Source organism: Sorex araneus, chromosome 2 (genome assembly GCF_027595985.1).
Source record: "Sorex araneus isolate mSorAra2 chromosome 2, mSorAra2.pri, whole genome shotgun sequence".
Taxonomy (NCBI): Eukaryota; Metazoa; Chordata; class Mammalia; order Eulipotyphla; family Soricidae; genus Sorex; species Sorex araneus.
This window is the reverse complement of record NC_073303.1, coordinates 335,274,234-335,286,630: the sequence shown is the minus strand read 5'-3', so window position 1 is coordinate 335,286,630 and position 12,397 is coordinate 335,274,234. Positions and strand designations below refer to the sequence as shown.

The window sequence follows — 12,397 nt, the reverse complement described above, 5'->3', positions numbered from 1 at the left end:
TGGCAAGCTACCTCTGTGTATTGGATATGCCAAAAATAGTAATAATAAGTCTCTCAATGAGAGATGTTACTGGTGCCCGCTTGAACAAATCAATGAGCAACGGGATGACAGTAATACAGTAATACAGATGAATTAGACAAAGGCAGAAGAGGTACCTTGTTTTCCTTCAGACAATAGCTTCTGAACTAGTCTCTCTTCCTTTCAGTTAGTTTTCACCAGCCTTACTGGGCTTAATGGCAGTTTGCTTAGTTTTCCCTGTTCCCAAAATATTTAACTTTTAAAAAAATAAAACTTTAAAGAATTTAAAGTAATTTTTGGTTTTGAAGATCTTTCAAGCCCTTAAGAAAATCTGTAGCACTCTTAGGATATTAAAAAAAGATGTTTTTAACGAAAACGTAGTTAGGGATAACTGTAGGAAGAGTGCTTTGCACAGGGAATGTGACGTTCGCATTTGCAGTGGCTAAAATCATATTCAAAATCCAAAGTGACTAAACTTCTCAAAACAATTTAGTATATTCCTGTCTTCCACAATGTCTCCCCGCCTGAGGGAGTGAGGAAGAGACCAGCCTAGGGTTGACATCTTCTTCTTCTGTCTCCCAGTGTGTAGCTGCATTTGCTGTCTCTGCTGTCGCCTCCCAGTGGGAGCGAACTGGAAAGCCTTTCAACCCCCTTCTGGGCGAGACCTACGAGCTAGTTCGGTAAGACCTTCCACTGGATTCTGAATGACTAACTTAGTACAGGACATGTGGTTTTCCAAAATGAAGAGGAAATTCTCATTTCCGTGTTCATCAATAACTTGCACCAATGGAGCAAGTCATTTTTGATGTTTGTTTCTTGTGGAGAACAATTTTTATAACGTTGTTAGTCACAATTTTGATGTTTCTCTTTTTTATGTCAAAAATAAATTCTGTAATGTATTTTTATAACCGTTTAGGTAACATGGTTACAACAGTGATAACATGGATTCTTTTTAAAGTGTATTCTGTTTTTCAACATTACTGCACCGCATCACCACCAAAGTGCCCAAGACTAACAGCACTGTCCCTGTCTCCACTAGCCCTTCTCTTCATTGTCCCCACAGTCCCCAGCTGCTGGGTGATCAGAATTTTGTAATCAAGGCCAAGTTTTTATCATCATTTGATACAGTCTATTCCCTTGCGTTGTCTCTACCAAAGATAGAACACCTTTGTTTGATGTGAGATCATTTGATAGTCATCTTTCTCCTTCTGACTTAGTTTACTTAAAGTGATACCCTTAAGTTTCATACATGTTTTGAGTGAACTGCAGTATTTCAACTTTCCTTACAGCTGAGTAGTGTTCCATTGTATATATACCACCACAACTTCTTTATACTTTCATCTGCTGTAGGACATTTGGGTTGTTTTTATATCCTGGCTGTTAAGCTCTACAGTGAACATAGGTCTACATTTATTTTTTGAATTAGTGTTTTGTGTTTGAGGGTTAGATGCCAAAAAAGTGGAATCACTAGGTCATATCGGAGTTCTTGTCTTATTTCTTTGAGGAATTTCCATACTGTTTTCCATAGTGATTGAATCAGGTGACATTCCACCAGTAGTGAATGAGGGTTACCTTTTTACCACGTCTCCACCAGCATTGTTCTGATTCCTATTTCCCTGATAATAAGTGATGATAAGCACTTTTTCTATGCCTGTTGACCCTCTATATGGCTTCTTTGGAGAGGTCCTGCTTGTACTTCTTTGGAGAAGTGTCCCTTCTCTTTAGATTTGGTTTTGGGTGTTTTGGGTTTTGGGTGTTTTTTTTTTGTGTGTGTGCGTGTGTTTGTTTTTGTTTTTGTTTTTTTTGCTTTTTGTTTTATTTTTGAGCCCCAGCAAGCAATGCTCATGGATTACTCCTGGCTCTGCACTCAGGAATTACTGCTGGTGGTGCTTGGGGAACATATGGAATGCTGGGAATCCAACCCAGGTCAGCGCCTTGTCATAGATTAACTGTCTGTAAACCTGAGACTTTATTTCCTGACTCTGAATTCTGTTCCATTGTTCTGAGAGTCTCTTTGGTTTTTGTTTTTTATTTGTTTTGGGGTCAACCCGATGGTGCTCAGGGCTTACTCTTGGCTCTGTGCTCAGGACTCAATTCTGACAGTGCTCAGCCCATATGAGGTGTTGGAGGTCAAACTCAAGTCAGCATGTTCAAGCTCTCTACCTGCTCTATCTCTCCTGCCTCTGAGAGTTTCTAGTCCAGTACCACCCAGTTTGGATTGCTGTCGTTTTATGGAACAGTTTAAAGTCAGGAAATGTAATACCTTCCGTTGTGTTTTTTCCCAAAATTGCTTTGGCTATTAGGGGAGTTTTTTTAATTCAATACAAATTTTAAGTTTTCTAATTCCTTGAAATATCATTGGAATTTTGATGGAGATTGCACTGAATCTGTATATTACTCTAGGTAGGGTAAGCATTTTGGCAGTGTTGATTTTTCCTGTCAGTGATCCTAAAATATTTTTCCACTTCCTGGCATCTTCTTTATTTTATTTTATTTTATTTTCAGTTTTTTTTTAATTTATTCTTTTATTGAATCACCACGTGGAAAGTTGCAAAGCTTTCAGGTTTAAGTCCCAGTTATACAATGCTAGAACACCCATCCCTTCACCAGTGCACATATTCCACCACCAAGAATCATAGTATACCTCCCACCTACACCCCCACCTCCCCAGCCCCCCACCCCGCCTGTGTAACTGATAAATTTCACTTTACTTTCACTTTACTTTGATTACATTCAATATTTCAACAGAAAAAACCCTCACTATTATAATTTGGAGTTTCTCCCCCCTAAAGTTGGACCTGCTGAAAAGGAAGCATTTGATAATTTGTTTTCCATTGCTGAGAATGAAGAGATATGAGGTCAAGCAGCCACACTAGCAGCCGCACGGTTTTGGATTTCTGTATTTTAGTATTTTAGTAACTAAGTCCAGAGAAATATCTCTGGCATCTTCTTTTTGTTTCTTTAATAGTGTCTCATAGTTCTGTGTTCATTACTGGCATATAGAAATGCAGCAGACTCTTGTGAATTGAATTTTTTGAATATGTTTGTCTATGACATTTTGAGACTATGTTAGAAATATTGAAAAATAAATGTACCATAATAAGTCATTATGAAGATTTTAGTATTTCTGATAATATGAAATTATCAGTCTTTCATAAATTGTGCATAACCATGTAGAACATTAATATTCACTTGTGCTGTTTGTATTAAGCAATAGAAATATCTATAAGCACAGTTGCATTTTCCTGCTCTAGCCTGCTACTTGTTCAAACACAAATAGGAAATTCAGTGAACTTTAATGTTTTTTCTGAATCTTCCACTTCACTGCCCAAAGTTTTGCCTCACTTATTTCTTATATATTTAAGTGGACATATTAGATTTCTGTACTTTATAGGTTTTTTTATTTACGTGAGTTACATTGTCATTTTATGTGACTCATCCAAATTGATGTGGATATTCTTTAATATATCAGGTAGCTAGAATTATAATAACAGGTGCCAGAGAGACAGTACTAGTGGGGGGTGCTTGCCTTGCATGAGGGCTATCCGTATTCGCTTCCTAGCAGTCCATATGGACCCCAAGCCCAGAGCCAGAGGAAGGCCTGAGCACCACTGGGTGTGCCCCCCAAAAACAAAGAATTATAATAACATTCAATTTAGTACTTTGTGTTACTTTGGTATAGTTTCTCAACATTAAAGTTATTTCATTGAGATAACAAATAATTGTTGATTTTGTTAGACTGTTTCTTTAAAACTTTTCCACTGTTTGTTCACCAGAATAAAATAAGCATTAATATTGCTGTCTTTTCCTTCAGAGATGACCTTGGTTTCAGACTCATCTCTGAACAAGTCAGTCACCACCCACCCATTAGCGCCTTTCATGCTGAAGGACTGAGCAATGATTTCATCTTTCACGGCTCCATCTATCCCAAACTGAAGTTCTGGGGGAAGAGTGTGGAAGCGGAACCCAAAGGCACCATCACTTTGGAGCTTCTGGAGTAAGTTCCCTGATCATTCAACTCTCTTTACACACACCCCTTCACAACTTTACACAGTGATACCCACATCTGATCTTGTTATAGCTGTCTGATCAATCACCTGTCTCATAGAAGAGTTTTAGAAACACAACAGTAGCTGTTGCTAACCAATAGTTGCATCTTAAAACTTGATGTTTGGGGCCATAGTAGTAGGGCATTTGTCTTACATGCAGCCAACCCAGGTTTGATCCTCAGGTATCCCAGGTGTTCTCTCAAGCACCATCAGGAGTAATTCCTGAGTGCAGAGCCAGGAGTGATCCCTGAGCATTACTGCATGTAGCCCCAAAAGCCCCCTATCCCCCAAAGTAACTTGATGTTTGTGGGGTTTTGATCCGTTTTAAGATTGATCACTCCGTGACAGTTACTGTGAAACATGTTTCCTTTATTTTGTGGTGTGATGATGCTTTGTTTAGCCATCTTTCAAATGAATTGAAAGATGGCTAAACTAAAACTAAACTTTTGAAAAAAAGATACTCTGTGAGAAATGTTGAAATAGCAGTTGTTTGACACATCTTAGATATTAGGTAAATGGAAGATCTCTTTCTGCTTTGGGAAAAAAAAAATTAAAATCAAAGGCTTTTCCACTTCTTGTTAGGATCGAGTAAGCACAGCTTAGCCTGTCTTTCAAAATGCGACGGCTAAAATCTGCGGGCCAAAGCATAAAGCCACTCTCTGAGTACTCAGAAAATAAACAGCAGCAGTCAGTATGAGAGATAAGTCAGAAAAGCAAAAATCAATATACCAGTGAGTTTCCTCCATCTCCCTGCTCTGTCTTCTGGCTTAGGGTTTGGGCAGTTCACATCCCAGAACTAGACTATAGAAACAGAAAAGACCCCAAGAGAAGTACTCTCCTGGGGCACTGGAAGGAAATCGTGGCAAGATGTAGAGGGGAGAGAAAATCCATTTTGTTTCTCTGCCTGCCTTGCTTCCCAGATCAGCCCGAGGGCCCAGAGCTACTTTCCTGTCTCAATAGCCACACGGGCTCTCGCAGGAAAGTTCTTAGACCAAGGAACCAGGAAAGGGCCTCCTTTTAGTCTACAAAGTGAGTAGCCTCCCTGTTACTTTTTTTCTTCTTTTATCTTTTGCCCACAAAGCAAGGATTGTGGAAAGCACAATACAAGGAAGTAGGGCAGAATCCCCCCTGGCTAGCTCATGACCAGAGGGAGGTTTCTGGGTGGGGAAAACCACTGCAGAGGAAGGTACTCAAGGGATGCCATCAAACTGCATGTGAATTCTTGAGCTCATTCTAATATGGCTGCACTGAAATAAGATGAAGTGGCTTTGAAATCTGAACTCTTGTGTAAGCCGGTTCAATCCACGATGGTCATTGAGGGGTGCAGGGCTGGGGGACAAGTCCCGAACTATACAACTGCATCATACATTGGAATACTACTCAGCAGTGAGAAAGGACAAAGTATCAATACATAGAATTTAAAATACAGTATACAAATTGAGGACATCCTTCTCAAAGTTTCTATAGTTTATTGTCCCATTTCTTGACATTCTGAAAAAGAGAAAACTTTTGTAATGAGAACAAATCAGCTGTAACATAGGTATGAATCAGGGAAAGGGAAAGTTTATCTGCACAATGGCAGCACTGGTGAGCATTTGTTTTTTTTTGAGGGGCGAAGGGTGGAGGTAACAATTGAATTATAGGAGCTGGAGCGATAGTACAGAGGGTAGGGCATTTGCCTTGCATGCAGCCAACCCGGGTTCCATTCCCAGCATCCCATATGGTTCCTGAGCACTGACTGCCAGGAGTAATTCGAGTGCAGAGCCAGGAGTAACCCTTGTTATCACTGGGTGTGACCCAAAAAGGGGAAAAAAAAAGAATTGCATTACACATCCTGATTGTGTGATAGTGGTGACATGGCTATATACACGGAATTAAAATATATATGATTGTATGACAAGGTGAATTTTTCTATAACTAATATTGTTCTAAAGAAAATCTTTGGATTACATGTATAAAGGATTACATGTAAAATCCGAACTTACATGCATCTATCCTCTGCTTTTTGAAAGTAGATTGCTCCTATCAGATTTTATAGAATATTTGGGGGGGGGGGTGTCTGCTAATGCTGCTGCCATGGACTTTTATAGGTGAGTTATTGAGCATTCCTAGATCCCCAAACTAGCCAACCCATCACACCAAACCAGAGACAACCTGCCTGCCTCTAGCTCACATGGGAGAAAAGCACTGTTACAGGGAGCTTGCTCCACCGAGGATGGAGAGTCGGTTGTGAAGTATGATTTATACATGTAGAGTCGCCATTTGTTGGTTTTTTTAAAATTTTATTTTATTATTACTTTTTTTAATTAAATCACCACGTGGAAAGTTACAAAGCTCTCAGGCTCAAGTCTCAGTAGAGTCGCGATTTGTTCTTAGAGTAAAACTGACTCCTAATTTGTTGCTTCTAGAAGGATCTCCACACAGTTTCGTCTAGTGGGAGAACCTGGATGTAAATTTTTGCCCTTGGTGATTAAAGAATATCTTCTCAAGAAAATGCTAAATATACTGACTTGTTTTTCTAATTAAATTTTATTGTTTTCTATAAAATTTTATCCTTTATGTGTATTTCACTGGGCTGGAGTGATAGCACAGCAGTAGGGCGTTTGCCTTTCACGCAGCTGACCCGTGTTCGATTCCTCCGCCCCTCTCGGAGAGCCCGGCAAGGTACCGAGAGTATTACACCCTCATGGCAGAGACTGGCAAGCTGCCCATGGTGTATTGGATTTGCCAAAAACAGTAACAATAAGTCTCACAATGAGAGACGTTACTGGTACCCGCTTGAACAAATCGATTAGCAATGGGATGACAGTGGCATTGTATTTCACTGAACTTTTGAAAGATAAAAGTGATTACATGCAGTTTGTTTGCCATTTGATGGCATGTACAATTTTTCTTAAGCTTTTCATTCTTTTAAGAAGAGTGGGAAAAGGAAAATGTGGACAAGGGCTGCGGTGGCCGCCTTGCTTGTGCCCGGGCTGGATCCTGGCACCTCATGTCCCACATGCACCTCTGAGGATAGGCCAGGCAGCCCCTTGAGCTCCACCAGTGTGTCCCCCACCAAAAAAAAAAAATGCTTTAAAGGAAACCTTAAAAGTAGCCAAGTGATCACTATTTCACTGTGACTGTAAAACAATAGAATTTTAAAATCTGAGCACTTGATTTTCTCCAACAGTTCAATTTCTTATCCTGAGTAATGGCATTTTAAGATAAATTTACTTTTGAAGAAAGATATAGCTTTTCTCTCGTGTTTTTCTTGATTCATGCTTGCTTTTCTAGACACAATGAAGCGTATACATGGACAAATCCTACCTGTTGTGTACATAACATCATTGTGGGCAAACTCTGGATCGAGCAGTACGGCAATGTGGAAATCACAAATCACAAGTAAGATCCCTTTGGGTTCTCACCTACCCCATCTCTTGTCACCCAGGAGTTTCAGTACTTCAGTTTTTACTGAAGATAATAGATCCTAATGATAATTTAAGAACCAGGCAATGTAGCTCTTGAGTGAACAGCAGCTCACTTATTAGGAACATCCCATTTACAAGGGATGTTTGGGTGGACTTTTAGCTTCCTTAATCTCTGTGTCTTAATTTGAACCTCAGTTTGCTTTGTTTACATAGTTTAGTTCGCATTCATCACACAGGAGTTGATGGAAGGAAGTTATAGGATTATTTCCAGTGTTGTGATGTTAGACAAATATCTCAATCAATTTGGGCTGACATAATAAAATACCATACGGTGGATGGCTTAAATGGCAGAAATTAGCTTCTTACCATTTTGGAGACTTGAAGTCCAAGATCATAGTGCTGGAGATTTTTTTTTTTATCTTGCCAGGGCCCCTTTTCTGGTTTGTAGTCACCTTCTCATTGCATTCATTGTGGGTGAGGTTGAGGGAGAGAAAGGGGTGAGATCCATTTCTTACATCTCTAGTAAGGCTACTAATCCAGGCATGACCTAGGGACCTCCAAATTACTATCACACAGGAAAGTAGGGCTTACAAAGAGCTTTGGGGCTGGGGCGCTTCCCTGCATGTGGCTGACCCAAACATGACCCCCAGCATCCCATATGATCCCTCAAGTACTGCCAGGAGTAATTCCTGAGTACAGAGCCAGTAGTAACCCCCAGGCACCACTGGGTGTGGCAACCCCCCCCCCCTTGCAGAAGAAAAGATCTTTGGGTTATACAAACATTCACTCCATAGAACATGTGATTTGTTCTTCATGACTCTTACTACCTTTACTCAGTGGCAGGTACAGAACTGAGGGAGTCTAGGTAACTGCTGTTTGGAGGCTCTTACTCGTTAGAAACTTGTGGGAGGTGGTGATGGTTGTCATTGTTCTCTTCTCTGCTTCCCTGTAACTTGAGCTGAATATCTCCTTCATAGGACTGGAGACAAATGTGTGTTGAATTTTAAGCCATGTGGTCTTTTTGGTAAGGAATTGCACAAAGTTGAAGGCTACATTCAAGATAAGAGGTAAAGTTTCCTTTCATATTAAATCATATTAAATATGCAGTAGTCGAGCTGGGGAGATATTTGAGTCATACTGAACATGCCTATCACATGCACGGCCCTCAGTTTGATCCCAGGAAACACACCCATACACGCGGGTACACACACACACGCACACACACACACACACACCCTGCGCACACACACACACACACACACACACACGCACACACACACAAACACACACACACATACACACACACACACACACATATCCCTCCCTGCACTGCAGGGTATATTGCTGAGGGGCACTGAATGGTGTCAGGAGCATTGCTGGTAGTGATGCCTATGAAGGCACACAGGTGCTGAGTGCCATAGGCTTTCTTTTATAACATAAGTGTTAAGTATTAGAATCTGCTGCCAGAACCTAAGAAACAGGCCTTCCACTGAGCAGGAAATAGTATCTGTGTACGGTCGATTCATAAAGATCTTATAATGATTTCCAATCCCAGCCAGCACACTGGTTTAATTATTGGTTGAATGTCATTTTCTTTTGGCAGCAAGAAGAAGCTCTGTGCCCTTTATGGAAAGTGGACTGAATGCTTGTACAGTGTCGACCCTGCCACTTTCGATGCTTATAAAAAAAATGACAAGAAAAACACTGAAGACAAGAAGAACAGCAAACAGGTGAGCAGTCTGACTCCATGTCCCCCTTGTGCCTTTTCAGTAGACAGCCCGCCTTAGTGTCTACATGCTGCATCCTCTTGCCTCGGGCGCGGGTGTGTCACTTGTGGCTGCAGCCAGTCCTGGGCTGGGCTGGACTGGACCAGGCCCGGCACAGTTGGAGGTCATCACAGGGAGGCACATGTTCTTTCCCGGAACCTTTACATTTATGTGCCTTAGAAGCCGAGATTTGAGCATTGAAGATTTCCTTAAAAAATTATCTTCCGCATTTTCACCCTTAGTATTCATTGGAAAGGAAGAGTAATAATAACAGTAGCTACTTGCCCTGAGAGTTGACAGGCGTCAGGCTGAGAAGAGCGTCTGTTCCCTGCAGGCCTGAAGCCCTTTCTGCCCCCGCGACTGTCGGGAGAGCTCGTGTGCCCGGCAGAGCCAGCCCAGGCTGGGGCGCCTTGCGGAATTCTTGTGGACTCACAAGTTTAAGAAGCTCTTAACCTTCTGGAAAAAAAAAAAAAAAAACAGAAGTAGTAATGATACATGACACTCATTTTAAGCCAAGTTTTGTTTAATAATCAAATCATAACATTTTCCTGTGGCTTGTGATTTGGAGGTAGGGGCACCCAGGTTGACCTGACCTTGCGCAAGACAAACTCACCTGCTGTACTAGTGCTCCAGCCCCTGAAATTTTTGTTTGTTGTTTTGTTTTGTTTTGTTTTGGGCTTGGGGCCAGACCCATCTGTGCCCAGGGCTTACTCTCGACCTGTGCCAGGAACCATTCCTGGCGGGGCCTCGGATCATCTGTGGTGCCAGAAAAGGGATCGACCCCAGGCCAGCTGCGTGCGGGGCAAGCTTCTCAAGCCCTGTCTGTGGTATCTTTTTGTCATTTGGGCTTTTTGAAAAAAGTTTCAGGACAACGACAAGAGTTCTCTTCCCCTGTATGCACAGTCCTGCTTCCCACCCCGCTCCTCCTGGCCCCTACCCTCTACTCCTCCACGGAGCGAGGGACGTCCTCACTGTGGCATGTAGAGAGCAGATATGCCTGTGGCCATCGTCCAGCTTATTCCCTTCCTTGTTATCTCTTTCTGCTACTTAGGAGGGAGATCCTTCTGGGGGTGGGCTGATTTCAACGCGGCTCTCCGGTGTATGGAGAGCTGATATTCCACTAAGGATCTAGATATCTGAAGTGGAACAAGGAAAGCCTCTTCACATGATGATGGGAAGACTGGCTATCCACCTGCAGAAAGAGGAATTTACTTCCTTATCTCATGCCAGACTTAAAAGCTAATTCAAAGTGCATCAAAGACCTTGATGCTGACAATTTTCTTTTCTTTTTTCTTAAGCAAATCGAAAGAAAAATTTCAGGATTCCTGGTTTGGGCCACTGACAGATTTAGTTAACAGCCCTAAAAAATTGATCTTCTTTGTTCTCCTAAGGCTCTAATATTCAGATGAGTTTTTGTTTCAGATAAAAGCTTTAATAAAACACTTTAGTAAAGGTGACAGTGATGATGCTTGAATGCAAATAATACTGTATATCGTGACACAGAAAGTTCATGAGACTCATAAAACTCATTCAGTCATTTAGTGAATTTTTATTGACTCCCAACACTGTACAGATAAAAGAATGAGAAACTCCCAGTGCCTGGCTTTTGTGCAGTTTATTCCGGGTGGTGTGTAAGTAATGGTGATATTTTACAGTGGTAAAGCTATCCTACAGACACTTCCCTTTTATTCATCTGTTGGTTCTTTCAGATGAGCAGTTCTGAGGAGTCAGATGAAATGCCAATGCCTGACTCGGAAAGTGTTTTTGTTATTCCTGGAAGTGTTCTCTTATGGCGAATAGCCCCACGGCCTCCAAATTCTGCACAGGTGAGACAAGGCTTGCTGCCGGAGCAGTGGGGGGCTCCCACCTTGATTTATTGCTCAATTTTGTTTGGGGGCCACATCGAGTGGTGCTCAGGTGTGATAATGTTCGTATTCAGCTTTGGGAGGTGCTCTTTTCCCAGCACAGGCCAGGCGAGCCAGCTGAGGAGAGGTGGGCAATTGCCACTGGCGGGCAGGTGGTCCCTGTGCCTTGGTGTCTGTTTTCTTTCTCGCCCTGACACCCAGCCTCACCGTGGCCCATCCCAGCCATCAGCTGCTGGGCAGAAAGGAGAACCCGGGGCTTGGTGGGTAGAGGTGGTGCCCTTTTAATAATTTCTTTGGGGGAAAAACTGACTCATGAAATATAAGATGATTCAACCTGTTTTGCTTAAGCCCTCTAGATTCAGCAAGTAATGATTTTAATTAAGAAAAAAACGTTGATTTTGCCTATAGCCCAGTGATAGGGTATTCTGTGGCACCTGCTTCAGAATTTCTGGGACAAATGCACTGAACTCAGTGAAATATTTAGATGTGTGACATCAGGGAGGCTGTTTACTCATTAATTAAAAAAAATTGTGGTTGTCAAACATATTCACAGTCTTACTTTGCATTTGGGTTCGACCTGGGTTAATTTGAACGTTTTGCTTCCTTTCAGATGTATAATTTTACTAGCTTTGCAATGGTTTTGAATGAAGTAGACAAGGAAATGGAAAGTGTGATTCCTAAAACAGACTGCAGGTTACGGCCTGACATCAGAGCCATGGAAAATGGAGAAATAGGTAACTAACATCTGAAGGTATTAGCAGTGATGATTCTTCCTTTCTGGGAGGATGGTTATTCATTTTTCAGTGACATTCCCTGACAAGTATGCTACCTATAACCTCAAGTGGATCTTAACTATCAGAAGGAAATTGGAGAAAATAATAGCACATTTATCAAGTATAAACAGTCTTGTTTTTTTACTGTAGATGTCAGGATTTGTTATCAACCAGAGAGTGACCCAAAAAAGGCCTAGACCTCCTCAGTTTTTTTGTGACATTTTAATGCTATGATAATACATTTTTTATAATTCAGGAGTTCTCAAAAGGGTGGAAATGCATTGTTCTACCCCTTAGAATGATTCCTGTGATTCCTGTGCCCATGTTTAGAGACTGGTGGTCACCTCTAGGGCACTGAGACTGGCATCTAGCAGGAAGCAGCTAATGTCCAGTTCACTGTTGAGGTCACTGGCAAGGTCAGTAAGCATAGCTGTGCTGCAGAGGTTAAGAACTCCTGCTCAAGGAGCTGGAGAAATAGTTCAGCAGGTATGGTGTTTGCCTTGCACTTGACCAATC

At 41.6% G+C, this 12,397-nt stretch overlaps 1 protein-coding gene across 6 annotated transcripts in view; it reads left to right on the top strand.

The window, feature by feature from the left end:
• OSBPL1A (oxysterol binding protein like 1A) overlaps nt 1-12,397 on the top strand; it is a 221,228-nt gene that overhangs the window by 203,261 nt on the left and 5,570 nt on the right. For all 6 annotated transcript variants that reach the window (XM_055129610.1, XM_055129611.1, XM_055129615.1 and 3 more), the window contains 7 exons: nt 601-698; nt 3,833-4,015; nt 7,344-7,451; nt 8,455-8,544; nt 9,081-9,207; nt 10,953-11,069; nt 11,719-11,842. In XM_055129610.1, the coding sequence (XP_054985585.1) occupies nt 601-698; nt 3,833-4,015; nt 7,344-7,451; nt 8,455-8,544; nt 9,081-9,207; nt 10,953-11,069; nt 11,719-11,842 (847 nt within the window). The remainder of the gene's footprint in view (nt 1-600; nt 699-3,832; nt 4,016-7,343; nt 7,452-8,454; nt 8,545-9,080; nt 9,208-10,952; nt 11,070-11,718; nt 11,843-12,397) is intronic.